This window comes from Balaenoptera ricei, chromosome 1 (genome assembly GCF_028023285.1).
Source record: "Balaenoptera ricei isolate mBalRic1 chromosome 1, mBalRic1.hap2, whole genome shotgun sequence".
Classification (NCBI taxonomy): Eukaryota; Metazoa; Chordata; class Mammalia; order Artiodactyla; family Balaenopteridae; genus Balaenoptera; species Balaenoptera ricei.
Genome location: NC_082639.1, coordinates 150,335,517 through 150,352,380, shown reverse-complemented (window position 1 = coordinate 150,352,380; position 16,864 = coordinate 150,335,517). Strand labels below are relative to the sequence as shown.

Here is a 16,864-nt window from a genome sequence, read left to right as displayed (position 1 = left end):
TGGATCAAAAGGAGTATCACAAATTTAGTCAAGTCTAAAAAGGAAATGAAATGTGATAAGAGTTACGATGATCACTGGAGGGGAATGTAGATTGAGAAAGCATTTCTTTTTTTTAAATGTATTTATTTATTTTTGGCTGTGTTGGGTCTTCGTTTCTGTGCGAGGGCTTTCTCTAGTTGCTGCAAGCGGGACCACTCCCCATCGCGGTGCACGGGCCTCTCACTGTCGCGGCCTCTCTTGTTGAGGAGCACAGGCTCCAGACGCGCAGGCTCAGTAATTGTGGCTCACGGGCCTAGTTGCTCCGCGGCATGTGGGATCTTTCCAGACCACGGCTCGAACCCGTGTCCCCTGCATTGGCAGGCAGATTCTCAACCACTGCGCCACCAGGGAAGCCCAAGAAAGCATTTCTTTTTAAAGGGAAAGATTTGAGTAGTTTAAGTACTATGAGGAAGACCCAGGAAAGTAGTAGTTAAAAATTCTTGTTTGCAAGTGCATAATTGAGAGTGAAGTTCCCGAGAAACAAGGGGCTCCAGAACACAGATTGTTTAGCCTTAGAAGGAGTCAGAAATATATTTCCTATGATTGTAACAGAAAAATGGAGGGAAGAATGGGTTTAGGTCTTGGCAAATTTGTAGATTTGGGTGGCAGGAAGTAGAAGATGTTCCTGTCAGATGTCTTACATTTTCTGTATACTAGGAGATGAGGTCATTTTCTGAGAGCCTGAGTGGAGATGGTGGCTAGAGGAGATAAGAGAAATTCTGGAATTGGGAGAAAGGGCTGGGGAGCAGCATTGAGGCCCCAGTTAGAACTTATACATTTAAAGGCTTCTATCTGCACAGTCCTGGGATTTTTCTCCCGCCTCATTTTACAGCAACAGTGCTCTTAGTTGGGGTATGGAGAGTTGCATGCACACAAGTTTGGGGAGATTGAGAGAACAGGGGTAAGAGAGTTGAGGACACTAGCAAAAGAATATTCATGGATCGGAAGAATTAATATTGTTAAAATGACCATATTTCTCAAGGCAATTCACAGATTCAGTGCAATCCTATCAAAATACCAAGGGCTTTTTTCACAGAACTGGAACAAATAATTTTAAAATTTGTATGGACACACAAAAGACACCAAATAGCCAAAATGATCTCGAAGAAGAACAGAGCTAGAGGTATCATACTCCCTGACTTCAGATTATACTACAGTAATCAAACAGTATGGTACTCACACAAAAACAGACATATAGATCAATGGAACAGGATAGAAAGCCCAGAAATAAACCCACCCACTTATGGTCAATTAATCTATGACAAAGGAGGCAAGAATGTACAATAGAGAAAAGACAGTCTCTTCAATAGGTGGTGCCAGGAAAACTGGACAGCTACATGTAAAAGAATGAAACTAGAACATTCTCTAACACCATATACAAAAAATAAACTCAAAATGGATTAAAGACTTAAATGTAAGACCAGAAACATAAAACTCCTAGAAGAAAACAGGCAGAACACTCTTTGACGTAAATTGTAGCAATATTTTTTTTTTGATCTTTCTCCTAAGACAAAGGAAACAGAAGCAAAAATAAACAAATGAGACCTAATTAAACTTAAAAGCTTTTACACAGCAAAGGAAACCAAAAACAAACAAAACAACAACCTATGAATGGGAAATATTTGCAAATGATATGACCAAGAAGGGTAAATATCCAAAATACATAACTCAACATCAAAAAACAAACAACCCAATTAAAAATGGGCAGAAGACCTGAGTAGACATTTTTCCAAAGGAGACATACAGATGGGTAACAGGTACATGAAAAGACACTCAACATAGTTCATCATCAGAGCAATGCAAATCAAAACCATGATGAGATATCACTGCACATCTGCCAGAATGGCTATCATCAAAAAGACCACAAATAACAAATGCTGGTGAGGATGCAGAGAAAAGGGAACCCTTGTACACTGTTGGTGGGAATGTAAATTGGTGCAGCCACTGTAGAAAAAACTAAAAATAGAAATACCATCTGATCCAACAATTCCACTCCTGGGTATATATCCAAAGAAAACAAAAACACCAGTTTGAAAAGATGCATAGAATAGATAAATAACAGATAGAGAACAGAGATAGAGAACAGAGATGGACAACAAGGTCCTACTGTTTAGCACAGGGAACTATATTCAATATCCTGTGATAAACCATAATGGAAAAGAATATGAAAAAGAATGTATATGTATAACTGAATCACTTTGCTGTACAGCAGAAATTAACACAACATTGTAAATCAACTATACTTCAATAATAAAAAAGAAAAAAAAGATACATGCATCCCGATGTTCATAGCAGCATTATTTACAATAGCCAAGATATAGAAGCAACCTAAGTGTCCATCCACAGATGAATGGATATAGAAGATATGAGACATATACCTATATATGTATACACACATACACACAATGGAATACTACTCAGCTATAAAAGAGAATGAAATTTTGCCATTTGTAACAACATGGATGGATTTTGGAGGGTACTATACTTAGTGAAATAAGTCAGACAGAGAAAGACAAATACTGTATGATATCACTTATATGTGGAAGCTAAAAAATAAAATAAAATAGTGAATATAACCAAAAGGAAACAGACCCAGAGAAAAATTAGTGGTTACCAGTGGGAGAGGGAAGCGGGGAGGGATAAGATAGAGGTAGGGGATTTAGAGGTACAAACCACTATGTATAATATAAATAAGCTACAAGGATATATAGTAAAACACAGGGAATATAGCCAATACTTTATAATAACTATAAATGGAGTATAACCTTTAAAAATTGTGATGGGCCCTGCATCTTAGCTGGAGAGGAAAAGTTAGAAAGGCTCAAGAGTTCTGATTCATAGGTAGAAAGCAGAGATGGAGGATGAACGGTCCAGAGTGAGTGGACTGGCCCAGTGAGGGAGAAGATTTTGAAAAAGAAGGGCAGGGAGCTGAAAATGGACTCTCCAAAAACATGTACATTGGGTTGGTTAGGTTTTACCCCCTTCTTCCCCTAAAAAAACAAAGCTGGGGAAAAATAGAGGCAGGAGAAGGGAATCATAAAATTGAAGTCACAGAAATATCACCGAAGTTGCTACAATAGTCTCCATCACATAATTCCCTTGTTCAAGAAGTGAATGTATTTCTTTATTATTTATTATAGAATAGTGTAGCACAAAGCTTGGCTATACAGGGGTCGCTAAGAGACATCTGCTTAGTAATGAATGAAAGAATAGTAACTGCAAATTTCTCATTCAAACCTTGAGAATCCTCTATTACATGTCTTTCTAGTTCTGTTTTCCTTAGGCAGCTAATACATAGTTGAATAATTACCCTGGGAAGCAACATAGTTGGAATTGTTGTTGGCATCAGAATTTGGTTCAAATCCCCAAACAGCCAGATACTAGACTGATAAGGAAAAGTGTCTCATAAAATTCTCTTCCCTTACCTGCTCCCTCCTCTGTCCTTGGGGCTTCAAGGAGACTGGAGAACAAGGCCTTTCTCCAGCTGGCAGTTTTACCTCCCAAGATAATTTTATTTTTAAGTTCTATGTGTAAAATTACTAGGGAGTTACTAGGGATGCAAAGATGAATTTAAAAAGATTTTACTCTACAGGAATTTCTGAGTCTGAAGGGGAGTCAGACATAAACATAGATATCTATATGTATAACTATATTTATCTACCCATCTATTATAAGACACGGCAAAAATCCTAAAAGTGAAGTATAAACCAAGCTCTAGGAAAGGCCTAGGAAATTATTATTTCTAAGGGGTGGGTGGGAATAGTGAAATTTTAAGAAGAAAGTGGCATTTGAATGGTGTACTGAAGGATGAGCAGAATTCAGTGAAAGGTAAGGGGCTGCAGGAACAGTCTAATGAAAGGTAAAGAGAGGGAGACAGAAAGACTGGAATCTATTGAGGAAGAAAACAGCATCAGAGATATATTAACTTAACAATTCATTGTTTTGCTCCTGCCTTTAGAAGCTTATTTTTAGTTGAGAGAAATAAAACGGGTACATAAATACCCACAATACTAGTGAGCTTCATAGAAAAGGAGGGGTTGCATCCTGTTTCGACGATTCTTCTGGCTACAGTGTTCTCCCCTGGAATCCCAGCTAACACATGTTCAGAATCACCTCTTTAGAATATGATCAATAGAGAACAGCAGTTAAGAGTGAGATCCTGCATGCTCTAGATTCAATTTCAAATGACTTAGCTTCTGTGTGCTTCAGTTAACTTTTAAATAAAAATAAGAATATTTTCCTCAAAGAATTGTTAAGAATGACACGGGATGAAGAACACATGGCAGCACAGTACTTAGTATTTATGTCCTAAGTTATGTATTTAATAAATAAGTAGATATGTGTGTGCAGTATTGAGTTTTCACCAGACAGCGCACTCCCGCGGGCTGTAGCCGATAGGCCTCACCCTCCTAATCATTCGGCCCATCCCTGGCTTTTGCGGAAAGAGCGGTTCATAACGCCTCCCAGCCTCAGCTACAGCACGTGGGCTCCGCCTCCCCACAACAACAAAAAACACTGTAGCACCAGCACCGGCCGCTCTGCTCTTGTGGCTTGATTTTTAAATCCATCCAAAAGGACCAATCAAAGACGGCAGTCCGAGTGCGCAGAAGCGGATTGGCTGACAGCTGCTGACAATGACCAATAGGTTTTGAGATGAGTTTGGTCTGGGCCGGAAGCGAGCGAATCGAAAACGGGTGTCGGTCGCGGGCAGTTTGAATTGGAATCTGTGCTCCAGCCCGCGGCGGCTGTACTAGGACCCGACTCTCTGAAGGGTTGTTTTCCCTTCTCTGCCAGCAAGGTGAGCGTTGTGCTTGGGTCCCGGCTCTGGCGGCGGGAGTGAGGGAGCTGTTGGCCTTCTGCAGGGGGTTACTGGGCGGGGATGCCTGTGGGATCGCGCTCCTAGGCACTGAAGGTGCAGCGGGCCGCCGCCTCCTCCCTCCTGACGGAACTGGGGAATCTGCCCCGGGCCAAGTTCTTTGTGGTGTCGGCCCCCCTCTGCTCCTGGTGAAAGTGGGCTCGCACTAGTGTCCGGAGGCCCTGCTCGGTCACGGGCTTGCCTTTGGAGGATCAATGTCCTCCTTTGTAAGGTAAAAGACTTGGGAGATCAGCAGGTATTTACTAGCAGCCTTCCGCGCCTATTTGAAATTTGGACATCGGTCCTTTGTTGCGTGGAGGAAATGCAAACTTTAGTTTTGAGGGTTTTGATCCGGGCAGCGGGTTGGTGTGCCTATTGTTAGTTGCGAGAGCATTTCTTTCTCGCCTTCCACGTTTATTTGGCTGCGCCTGTGTTCCTGGCTCCGCTATGGGATGAGGACTCAGAAATAAATGACTTTGAGCCTGGTCTAGAGGAGCAGGCAGAGTTTTCATTCACAGGCTCCGCGGTGGCACTTTAGGCGGGAACTTGGGTTTCTTGGTGGAGATGGGGAATTCTGATAAAGGGAAAGCGCAAAACGGGCCTGCCGTGCCGGGGGTGGGCGGGTCACACGGTCACAAAAGAGCTTCCTCGGGCACTTTCCGGGGTTGAGTGATTCGGGCATGGAGAGTGTCCTCCCCACGGTTAAGACAGAAAGAGCATTTTCTGGAAGGAGCATAGTCCTGCAGATCCTTTTCGCAGGAACCTAGATATCCAGGGCTTTTCTTCATCACCCACCCCCGCCCCCCACTCCCATCACTTTGCCCCTCACATCTTTGAGGATTGCATTTTTTGTCCTTTTCTCCCAGTGGCTCCATAGAGATTGTTGAATGGTTGATGCCTTAATCTGTCAAAGTCCCCTCTAATGAAAATTAGCTTGGGTCTGGTGATTGCTTTAACCATTTATTTGTTGCTGTATCTTAGACTTCGGAAGTGGAAAAGCATTTAACTTGCCAGTCTTCCTTCTGTTTATTTCCATCATCTCTATCATCTTTTTAAATTGCTCCTTTTAATATTTTGTTCGCTATGGCGTATGGATGTCATGATTTCAGTGGCTGGCAGAATTGTTTAGGAGTTGTAGTTGTGTGCCTCTGAGGTATGATAAACCCACCCGTGAACCCCTGAATGAGCAAGCTAGTTTGGAATAGAAGGAGTAGCCTATTGGGGCAGTGTAAATTGTCCTTTGTTGGTGGAGTGGCATGAGACTCCTTTAAGTAGTTTTTGGGTAAATGGGAATGGAATTTAAGATGTTGTGTTCAAAGAACTAAAAGGGTGGGGTGGGAGGTGGGAATGGCAGAGAAAACAGCTCTCCAAGGCTTGATACTAAATTATGTGTTTTCCGAGACCCTTCCTTCTCTTTTAATATTTGGAAAAAAGTTTTATTATACTTAGTACTTTCATCAACTATTTATTAATTGTTCTGATAAAAAATTTCATTGATAAAGTCGACTGAAACAAAACGCTAAAATGGTTGTGGACTTCATTTAGTAAAAAACGGATTCTCATCCTGTTGCTAAAATAACTGGAAAATGAATGCTTTTTCTTTCATTTAAGTTCTAAAGGCTAATCAATAAAGAATAATTGCCATACTTTTCTCCCAGCTGATTTAAATTTTCTAAGATATGTCTGAGAAAGAGGTAGGCCATTTCTGTCTTGGTGCCATAGGCATCAGTATACAAATGAAAAAGCATTTTCAGTGACTAATATAATAGCTAATATGTATGGAAAGCTTATCAGGAGATACTGTTCTAAAGCTTTAGGGAACCACCACCATTATTATTCCCATTTTACAAATGAGGAAACCAAGGCACAGAGGTGTTAAATAACATGCCCAAGGTCACACATCTTGCAGGTTGCTGAGCAGGGATTTGAATCACTAAGGCTATATACCTGATTCCTGGTCAGGGTCTGTCTGGAGAATGACTTTACTGCATTTTGCAGTGACTCTAGTGCTAGTATGGCATTCACCCTTTGTTCATGCATGCATTGACTCAACAAATGATAACCACTTGGGAGGAAAAGGAGGTACCTGTGCCATGAGAGACTCTGATGGGGAGATATGACCAGATTATGATGGTTGTCCTCAGGGAAGGCTTCCTGGAGGAAGAGGGACAGAGTATGAGTGGGAATTAATGACATGAGAGAGGAAAGAAGAGCATTTGCAAAGTAACTTATCATGCATTTTATTTGTCCTGTAAGACCTATTTCACCAGAAACCTTATAGCAAAATATTCATGTCTTGTACAATGAAAACAAACTGAGTGGTAGAAAGCAGGTAGCCATATAAGAAGTCAAAAATGAGATATAAGAAAACCAGAAAGCAAGGGGAAGCCAAACAAGCATATTGTGTACTATTGACACTTCACAGTCAGTTATTGGTAGTCACCTTGCAGAGGGTGGAGAAGATGGATGTTATACTTTGTCATCTTTTGAAACATGAAGTTTTGAAACTTGATTCTTAGAGGTGGTTATGTAGATTAGTTAGTCTCTGAGACTGTAAGTTTCTTTTTACTCTAGTAAGACCAACAGTCTGTTTATTCTTTTCAGTTTATTTATAAATGTTTGAATAATAAACGAGAGAAAAATGAGCTGGGCTTTGGAAGAATGGAAGGAAGGCCTGCCTACAAGAGCTCTTCAGAAAATTCAAGAGCTTGAAGGACAGCTCGACAAACTGAAGAAAGAAAGGCAGCAAAGGCAGTTTCAACTTGAAACCCTGGAGGCCGCGTTGCAGAAGCAAAAACAGAAGGTATCACTGAAATGCTGGTATTTAAAACTGTTCTCTCATTATTTGGATGAATGGTTCTGTCCTGGTCTTTTCAATTTAGAGAAAAATGATTTTGCGATCTTCAGGTGGTAATCCCCCCTCCTCTCCTTTATTAAGTCTTTTTTTTGGCCACACCACATGGCATGTGGGATCTTAGTTCATCGACCAGGGATGGGACCGCGCCCCCCTGCAGTGGAAGCTCAAGCGCTGAGTCTTAACGCTGGACTGCAGGGGAAGTCCCCTCCCCTATTGAGTCATTTTAATTTTAATTATCTCATTTTCTCCATTCTTTGTTTTCATTTCTGCTAACCTGCTAATGTGTAGGGCTGCTGAGTTCCATTTTCACTTCTGTTTAGGACCAAGAATTGGGCATTGCTTTTGCATTCTGCACCAACATGGCCGAAAGTCTCTGGCTCTGAATCTGGGATCAATATTAGAGCACTTTGCAGTCCAAATAGCTATCGCTTTCTGAGAGTGAGCTTTTCACCTTGGTATTCCCACCTCTCTCCAGGACTAGTAAATGGAAACTTAAATAGTACTTCCTTCATACATTTGCATTAGCCAACCCATAGTAATACAATTACAGCTCCTAAAATGTTTTTGCTAGTGGGAGAATTTTTCAGTTTCTTACAGTAACTGGTTTTAGCAGCTGAACTTGAAAATGAATAGCTAAGAGAGGGTTTATAAGATTTATTTTTGATTTTTTAATTCTCGAAAGCATACTAAAGCCTCTCTTTCTAGGATGGGTTTGTGTAGCCCTAACCAAAGACTGTAATACACGACTTTACAAAACTTTTCTATCAATAGGCTTCAAAGTGAGATCATCTAAAATTTCGGTGTACATCAAGCACTGACTTCTGGATTTTTACAACCGTATCTCAGAAAATTAGTCATCAGTGTTAGATTAACAGATAATATTTGGTAAATTCATGAGTAAGAGACCTAGTTCCTTTTGAATAATCCGCATTAGGTTGAGAATGAAAAAACTGAGGGTGCAAACCTGAAAAGGGAGAACCAAAGCTTGATAGAAATATGTGAAAATCTGGAGAAGACTAAGCAGAAGATTTCTCATGAACTTCAAGTCAAGGAGTCACAAGTGAATTTCCAAGAAGGACAACTGAACTCAAGCAAAAAGCAAATAGAAAAACTGGAACAGGAACTTAAAAGGTAACTTTTTTGGGAATGGTATTTATTATAGATGTCTTTGTATATATTCATCAGATGCAGCTATCTTTTCCTTTTATGGTGTAATTATTACACATTGCAATTTTTTCTTTCCAGTGGAATGAACAATGATTTGAGGAAGATTAATTCTTTTCTTATATGCTTCAGTCCTATTGTTGCATGGCTCAGTACTATATAAATTCATTAAATGGTTGCTAGCTTATTCATTCACTTATTCAGTATATGTTTATTAAGCTGCTTCATGTGCCAGGCACTGTGTTTGTTACTAGGGTATGCAGTAATAAATATTCCAAAACTATCAACAGTGGTTACTGAAAAGATGGAGGGAAGTTAAAGCATGGCTTATATTGACGGCTTCTGTTTCCTCTGCGTGGAAAAGCTGTTGTAGAGAATGAGAGAACTAGGGAACTTCAAAAGGACTGAGGAGTGCTGAGGGCTCAGCTGAGATTGGAGGCCAGGAATTTATAGTGGGACCAATCTATAGCGTTTAATGAGGTTTTTTTTTTTTTCCTTTCTTTAGTATATAAATGCTGAGAAGGTATACAGGAGGATCGATTTAGGGTTTTGGGGCAAGGGTGATGGGATAGAAGACAGTGGAATAATTCAGGATATTGGAAGAGAGTGATTGAAGTCAGGTGCCATGGAATCTCAGCTGGAGAGGAGGGAAGTGAAGTCTAGAAGACTTTCCTACTGAGATCCCCATCCGAGAGACCCATCTTCCATCTTAAGCATTACATAATCAATTCACCAATATCAATTCCATATTTAGGCAATAAAAAAAGTGTTTATTACTACTTTTCCATTAAAAAAAAAATCCCCCAAACAACTAGAGGCATTAATCAAAATAAATTTAATGGGCCTTGAGCACTGCTAGCTTATAAATGGAATCTTCTTCTTCTAGTAGTGGAATTTTGTCAAAATAACAAGGAGTGATAAACACTAAAAGCAAAAAAGACTTTAGCAAATTGCCCTATTGTTAATTCCATGAATATACACCCAGAAATTTTAAGAAAAAATTTTATTTTGAAATAACTTTAGACTTCCAGAAACAATTGTTAACATCTACATAACCAGAGTACAATGACCAAATCAGAAATAAACATTAATTCAATACTATTAACTAAACTACAGACTTTATTGGAATTTCGCTCATTTTTCCAGTAATGGCCTTTTTCTGTTCCAGGATCTGATCCAGGATTCCACATTGCATTTACTTGATGTTTTCTTACTTTTTTTTTTTTTTAATATTTATTTATTTATTTGGCTGCGCCGAGTCTTAGTTACTTTTTTTTCTAAGCTCTGATGGTTTCTTGTCTTTTGTGACCTTGACATTTTTTTTTTTTTTAATAAATGTATTTATTTATTTATTTATTTTTGGCTGTGCTGGGTCTCTGTTGCTGCGCGTGGGCTTTCTTTAGTTGTGGCGAGCAGGGGCTACTCTTTGTGTGGTGTGTGGGCTTCTCATAGCAGTGGCTTCTCTTGTTGTGGAGCCCGAGCTCTAGGCATGCGGGCTTCAGTAGTTGTGGCACACGGGCTTAGTTGCTCCATGGCATGTGGGATCTTCCCGGACCAGGGTTCGAACTCGTGTCCCCTGCATTGGCAGGCAGATTCTTAACCACTGTGCCACCAGGGAAGTCCCGTGACCTTGACATTTTTAAAGAGCACTAGTCTCCTTTATTGTAGAATAGTCCTCAATTTGGGTTCGTCTGCTGTTTTTCAACAATGGCAGAATTGACATTTTGGACTGGATTATTCTTTGTTGTGGAAGGCTGCCCTGTGCACTGTAGGGTACTTAGAATTCCTGGCCTCGACCACTAGATGCCAGTAGCACCTACACCATCTCCAAATTTTGACAGTCAAAAATGTTGCCAGGCACTGCCAAATGTCCTTTGGGAGGGCAAATTCATCCTGGATGGAGAATCACTGGGTCAGATTGAGGTTATGAATTTTTGCTAAGAATACCACGGAAGTAGTGACGCACCTTTATAGTGACGTGTATAGTAGTGACATGCATCATATCAGAGTGTACATGATTTAATTTGACTTTTAAACCGATGGCTTGTTAGGGTGTTTATCTGGGTTTCTGCATTATAAAGTTACTATTTTTCCATTTGTAATTAATAAATATTTTGATGCCAAGAATTTTTTTCCTGGCATAGCTGCAATAATCTTAATTCTACCTACAAAGGAAACATACTTTTGAAAGTTAAAACGTTTAAAAATTACAGTTTGCTCTCCATATCCATGAGTTCTGCATCCACAGATTCAACCAACCAAGGGTCAAAAATATTTGAAAAAAAATTCCAGAGAGTTCCAAAAGCAAAACTTAAGTTTGCTGTGTGCAGGCAACTATTTACATAGCATATACATTATATTAGGTATTATAAGTAACCTAGAGATGATTTAAAGTATACAGGAGTATGTGCATAGGTTATATGTAAATACTACCTATGTGATTTTATATGAGAGTTGAGCATTTGCACAGTTTAGTATTCAAGGGGGTCCTAGAACCAATCTTCTGCAGGTACCAGGGACAACTATATGCTTGTCTTTTGGTGAAGCTGATAATTTAAGTGCACAGAAATCTTTTTCTAATTCTGTTTCCTATCCATGTGGGAAGGTGGCTGTCTATAATTTGCAATGTTAGAATGATAAATAAATTTCTGTCTTGTTGAGTTCTTTGTTTTCCTAAACTCTATCCTGGTCTGTGTTGTTCATCACTGTATCCTAGCACCTGGCAATTGTAGGTCCTCAAATATTTGTTGAATGAATGAATGAAAGAGAGGCATTTATTTTGGAAAGCAGGTGCTCGGGAAGTAGGAAGCTCACTTCAGTATGCTAGAATAATTATTTCTTTGAAAAGAACATTTTGGCTGCCAATGTTAGAAAAATTGGTTTTAATAATTTATTAATTGGTTATTAATTGGTTTTAAAATATTAATTTAATTTAGACAGAAATGTTAGTATTTTTAACATTTGAGGAAAAGATGCTTTTGTATACATTTCCCTATTTCATTGAAAAGTGCCATTTGGTAGCAATGCCTGCAGATATAAAGTGTTCACGGTTGTACCTGACATGTAGCAACGGTTAAATGTTGGCATTAATATTATCATTATTATCAGTTGTTAGTTATTATCATCATCATCATGGGATTAGGATACCCTCATAGCACATTTAGTTTAAAAATATTTTTATTATCTATGATGTTGATAGATATAGATGTTTATAAAAGTTTACAAACTGTATAAACTTTAGACTATAAAAACTATTGAGTAAACTCTTCTATAGTATAAAAATTGTTAAGGGTATAAGACCTATAGATTACAATAACTATTGAGTATAGTTTTTTTTTTTTTAGTATAGTTTTAATTAATTAATTAATTAATTTAATTTTTTGGGCAGTGTTGGGTCTTTGTTGCAGTGCGTGGGCTTCTCATTGTCGTGGCTTCTCTTTTTGCAGAGCATGAGCTCTAGGCGTGCAGGCTTCAGTAATTGTGGCACACGGGCTCAGTAGTTGTGGCTTGCAGGCTCTAGAGCGCAGGCTCAGTAGTTGTGGCACACGGGCTTAGTTGTTCCGCAGCGTGTGTGATCTTCCCGGGCCGGGGCTCGAACCCGTGTCCCCTGCATTGGCAGGCGGATTCTTAACCACTGCACCACCAGGGAAGCCCTGAGTATAGTTTTAAAATTTTCACTGGTAACCTTCAGGTACAGGGCAAGAACTTATTTTTTCCATCAATGGCCACCGATTTCAGGTACATCTTGAACGAGTTAGGTTGAACGTTTGAAATGTTGGTCAAAAACTGGTGAATAATAGATAGACACAGAACACAGACTGGTTGTTGTCAGGGACTGGGGGAAGATGGCACTGGGGAGAAATTCCTTAATGGTTAAAGAGCTTTACTGTGGAATGATAGAAATGGCTTGTAAGTAGATAGAGATGGTGGTTGTACAACACTGTGAGTGTAATTAATGCCACTGCATTGTTCACTTAATCTGGTTAATTTTATGTTACTTGAATTTCACCTCAACAAATTATTTTTTAAAACAAAACAAAAACAAACAAACAAATAAAAACTGGTGAATATTAGCAATCTCATATAGTTAAATTAAACCTAGGAGAAAACAGCTTAATTTAGTGCTTTTTTTTGTTTGTTTTGGTGGTGGTGGTTTGTGTTTTTTCTCTCCCTAGGAGACAGGAGATACAAAGGTTTATAAAAATAATAGGGTATACTTTTACCTAATATTTAAAATTAAAAAATTTTTTTTTTTTTTTTTTTACTGAAAAGATGTGAATTTGAGAGGGCAAAGAAACATCAGTTTTGCAAAGTTCTTCAAAATTTATCTCTGGAGTTACCAACCTTTTTACACCTTTGGAAGTCTATAGACCTGCAGTGTCCAATATGGTAGCCACTGGTTACGTGCGGCTGTTGAACACTTGAAATGTGGCTAGTGTCAATTGAGGTGTGCTGGAAGTACACACAACACAGTCCAAATTCTGAAGATTTAGTACAAAAACATGTAAAATATCTTACTAATGATTTTTGCAATGATTATAAGTTGAAATTACAATATGGAAAATATTGAGTTAAATATTAAGATTAAATTCATTTATTTCTTGTTACTTTTTTCATGCTAATAGAACATTTCTGTTGGAGGGGGCTCTTACCTGTTGTAAATTCGAATGTGACAGTTTGATTTGCTGAGTAGCCATTTTCAGCTCATACATTACTTCTTCCTTCCCGGATTGAATTTGGAGCAGGCGGAGCTAGGGCACTGAGGCACTTTCTTCACTACTTTCTTCACTCCCTGCTTTGAGTAATGTGTCCTTGGCAAAGAGAATGGTGCACATCATTAGCCATTCTACTAGGGTGTTCATTTTACTTCTGGTGTTAAGTTAAAATCAGAGACATTGGAGACTTGCAAGAATTGAGTCCTCTCTTAGGTTTGCTTCTGAAGGGTGTTACAACGGAAATGGTAGGGATACTCTGTACACATATACAATACAGTCGGCCCTCGTATCCACAGGTTCTGCACCCACAGATATGGAGGGCTGAGTGTACGACTGCTGTTTCATATAAGGGACTTGAGCATCCCTGGATTTTGTTATGTGCAGGTGTCCTGGGACCAACAACCCACAGATCCCAAGGACGACTGTATATAGCTCACTTTCTCCAGTTCTTTGGATCTGTTTCCTGCCAGTATCTTTTCTAGATGTATTATGTTAACTTGATTTTTAATATGCGTTTTAAAAATATCACAAAAGACATGATATGTATATCAAATCTGTTTTTATAATGGCAATATTATAAGTAATGCCATCCAGTTTTATGATTTGAGCCCATGCTCCAATTTTCTCCTGTGTTTCTGAAATTCTGGGTTTTTTGTAGCACTGTGTCTTTCTTTGGCCTAGAATATAAAATTTGATTGGAATGTGTCCCAACCCTCCCAACTCTTCTTTGCTACTATGGCGGTTATTACAGATCTTCATTATTGTCTTATCACATTGTAATTACTGGTTTATATTTCTGTTTTCCTAACTAGACTGAGTTCCTTTGAAGACAAAGGACTGTCTCATAAATTAGTTCTTATTAAATGTCTGTTGGATAAATGAAGTGGTAAGAATTCTTAGAGGGTTGGTTTTTTTGTAAGTTTATCGCTTTCTGAGAATGTATGGTGTTGGTATTCTACAGCTGTTGCTCTGATTTGCCATCCTCTCGGGTCCTTTTCTCACAGGTGTAAATCTGAACTTGAAAGAAGCCAACAAGCTGCACAGTCTGCAGATGTCTCTATGAGTCCATGCATCACACCACAAAAAATTTTTGCAACTCCACTCACACCAAGCCAGTATTATAGCGGTAAGGATTTTTTCCCTTCGTATAAATAGCTCTTTTATTGAGATTTTAATTCTGCCAAAGAAATGAATTCATTCAACTTTGAATTCAACTTCTAATTTTAGCATTAAAACAAAAAGCAGCCATTAGTTACATATACATTTGTGTATCTGTTGAACTATGTTGAGCCATCAGTAAGCCTTTAAACTTTTCACTTTATCCTTCTATGGTATTTTAAAACATAATTCAGTTTTGGAATATTTAAAACGCCTATGTTTCCATGTATTTTGATATTTGAGTAATTTGATCAGTATCGGTTGCCTTAACCGAAATGTTCTTTCTATCTGATGTACTAAGATACTCATTTCTGGACGATCTATCATAATGATTCTTTGCAAAATCAGTGATCGAAGTAAAACTGTATCTCAATGTCTGTGTTTAGGTTCCAAATATGAAGATCTGAAAGAAAAATATAATAAAGAAGTTGAAGAACGAAAAAGATTAGAGGCAGAGGTGAAAGCCTTGCAGGCAAAGGTAAATTAATTATGGGCCTTTTAATAGAGTATGCAGTTGAAGAAGTACTTTGATATAGGATGCAACAAGGATAGAGAAAAATTTGCTTTACATAGGGCTGACACATTTTTCTTACACTGAGAAAATAAAATTCCTGGCTCATTGGTTATGGTATTTTTAAATTTAAAAATAGGTAAGAGTGGAGTAAAATAGATTGGGGAGATGACTTTATCCCTAAATATTAAATGTTCACCTAATTCCATGGAAACTGTGGTAATGTAATTATTTCTCTGTTAAGATCTAATGATAAAGAACAAGTTTGAAGAGGGTGAGGCCAGAGTCATAACTGACACTCACTAGCTTTGGAACCTGGAGGCGATTGCTTCCTGTTCAGGCCTTCTGATGGAATGTGGTGATTGCAACCAGGGACGTGAGGTTTGGGGGTCATTATTAATGAACTATTTATTTCAGGTGAGAATGTTATGAACGTAATCTCCCCAGTTCTTTTAAATAAGTTGCTGACAAGTGTTTTAAATTACATTTTGATAGGGGTAAAAAAAGCAGAGAGAGGTGGGTGAAAAGATTTGTTTAACATCAATAAAATAAACAAAATGCACATTTTGGAAACCCCAGCTTTTAGTTTCAGGACTGACCCTGAAAATACCTGGTGTCTATAGAATATACCTTTCCCATTTCTGCGCACATGATGTTATTTATTTTTTAAAAAATTCCAGTTTGGCACTTAATGGCACAATTCCACTAAACATATGAACTTGGTGAGATGGCACAACTTAGCAAACAGTTTAAGGCTGAATTTAGACGTAGATGCCTTAAATACTGAGGATCAAAAAAGTACCTATTGGAGCTTTAACAATTTTAATTCTTTTTACGCCTTTAACCCTTGTTTTGAGATCACCAGGGTTTTGATATGTAGCAAAGGCGTTGCTTACAAGATGAATAAAATTAAACAATAATTCTCTGGTCTGACTTGGAAATATGTGCTTTGTTATCCAGTTCAGTCATTGGCATCAATTCTGGCTCTGACATCTGTTCCCAGAGTTATTTTGTGGAGGACTATGGGTCTCCAGAAGTATTAAACCTTTCCCTGTGGCAAGAAAAGCCCTTGCTATAAAAAATTTAACTCAGCTTCTATAGCCACACCTTGATAGTTGTCAGAATGCAGGCAGAGAGAAGAACAAAAAGAAGAATTCAAAACAGCAGAAAATCCACAAATGTGTATTATATAATACCAAATACCTCATATGACATTTCTAGGGGGAGAGTGTTATGGTGGAACGTGAGATTCTTGAAAGAATTCTTTGGGTTAGTATTGAATTTTGAGTCTCTGTGTGCAAAGCTACAGGGGGAGGTGACCAAGGATGGGCAAAGGAAAATCAAATTTCAGAATTCAAAATGGCAGTGAGTACTCACATGTGTTTTTATGAAGTATATGAGGGATGCAGAATAAATACCAAAACTGAGCCCATTTGAAATAGATCGGGCCTCAGATGGTACTGGTTTCACCCTTCAGTGCTAAGTCTGACCGTTAGAACATTTCCTCACTGGTTATTGGGACTCAGTGGTTCCCTTGACTTGATGAATGTTCTTTCTTGGTACAC

The 16,864-nt window shown here is 38.6% G+C and overlaps 1 protein-coding gene across 1 annotated transcript in view; it reads left to right on the top strand.

The window, feature by feature from the left end:
- The first annotated feature begins 7,535 nt into the window (after positions 1–7,535).
- The window catches only part of CENPF (centromere protein F), a 56,162-nt gene continuing 46,833 nt past the window's right edge, over positions 7,536–16,864 (top strand). Inside the window, exons 1-4 of the mRNA XM_059904253.1 lie at positions 7,536–7,697; positions 8,686–8,882; positions 14,635–14,756; positions 15,175–15,266. Of these exons, the coding sequence (XP_059760236.1) occupies positions 7,536–7,697; positions 8,686–8,882; positions 14,635–14,756; positions 15,175–15,266 (573 nt within the window). The remainder of the gene's footprint in view (positions 7,698–8,685; positions 8,883–14,634; positions 14,757–15,174; positions 15,267–16,864) is intronic.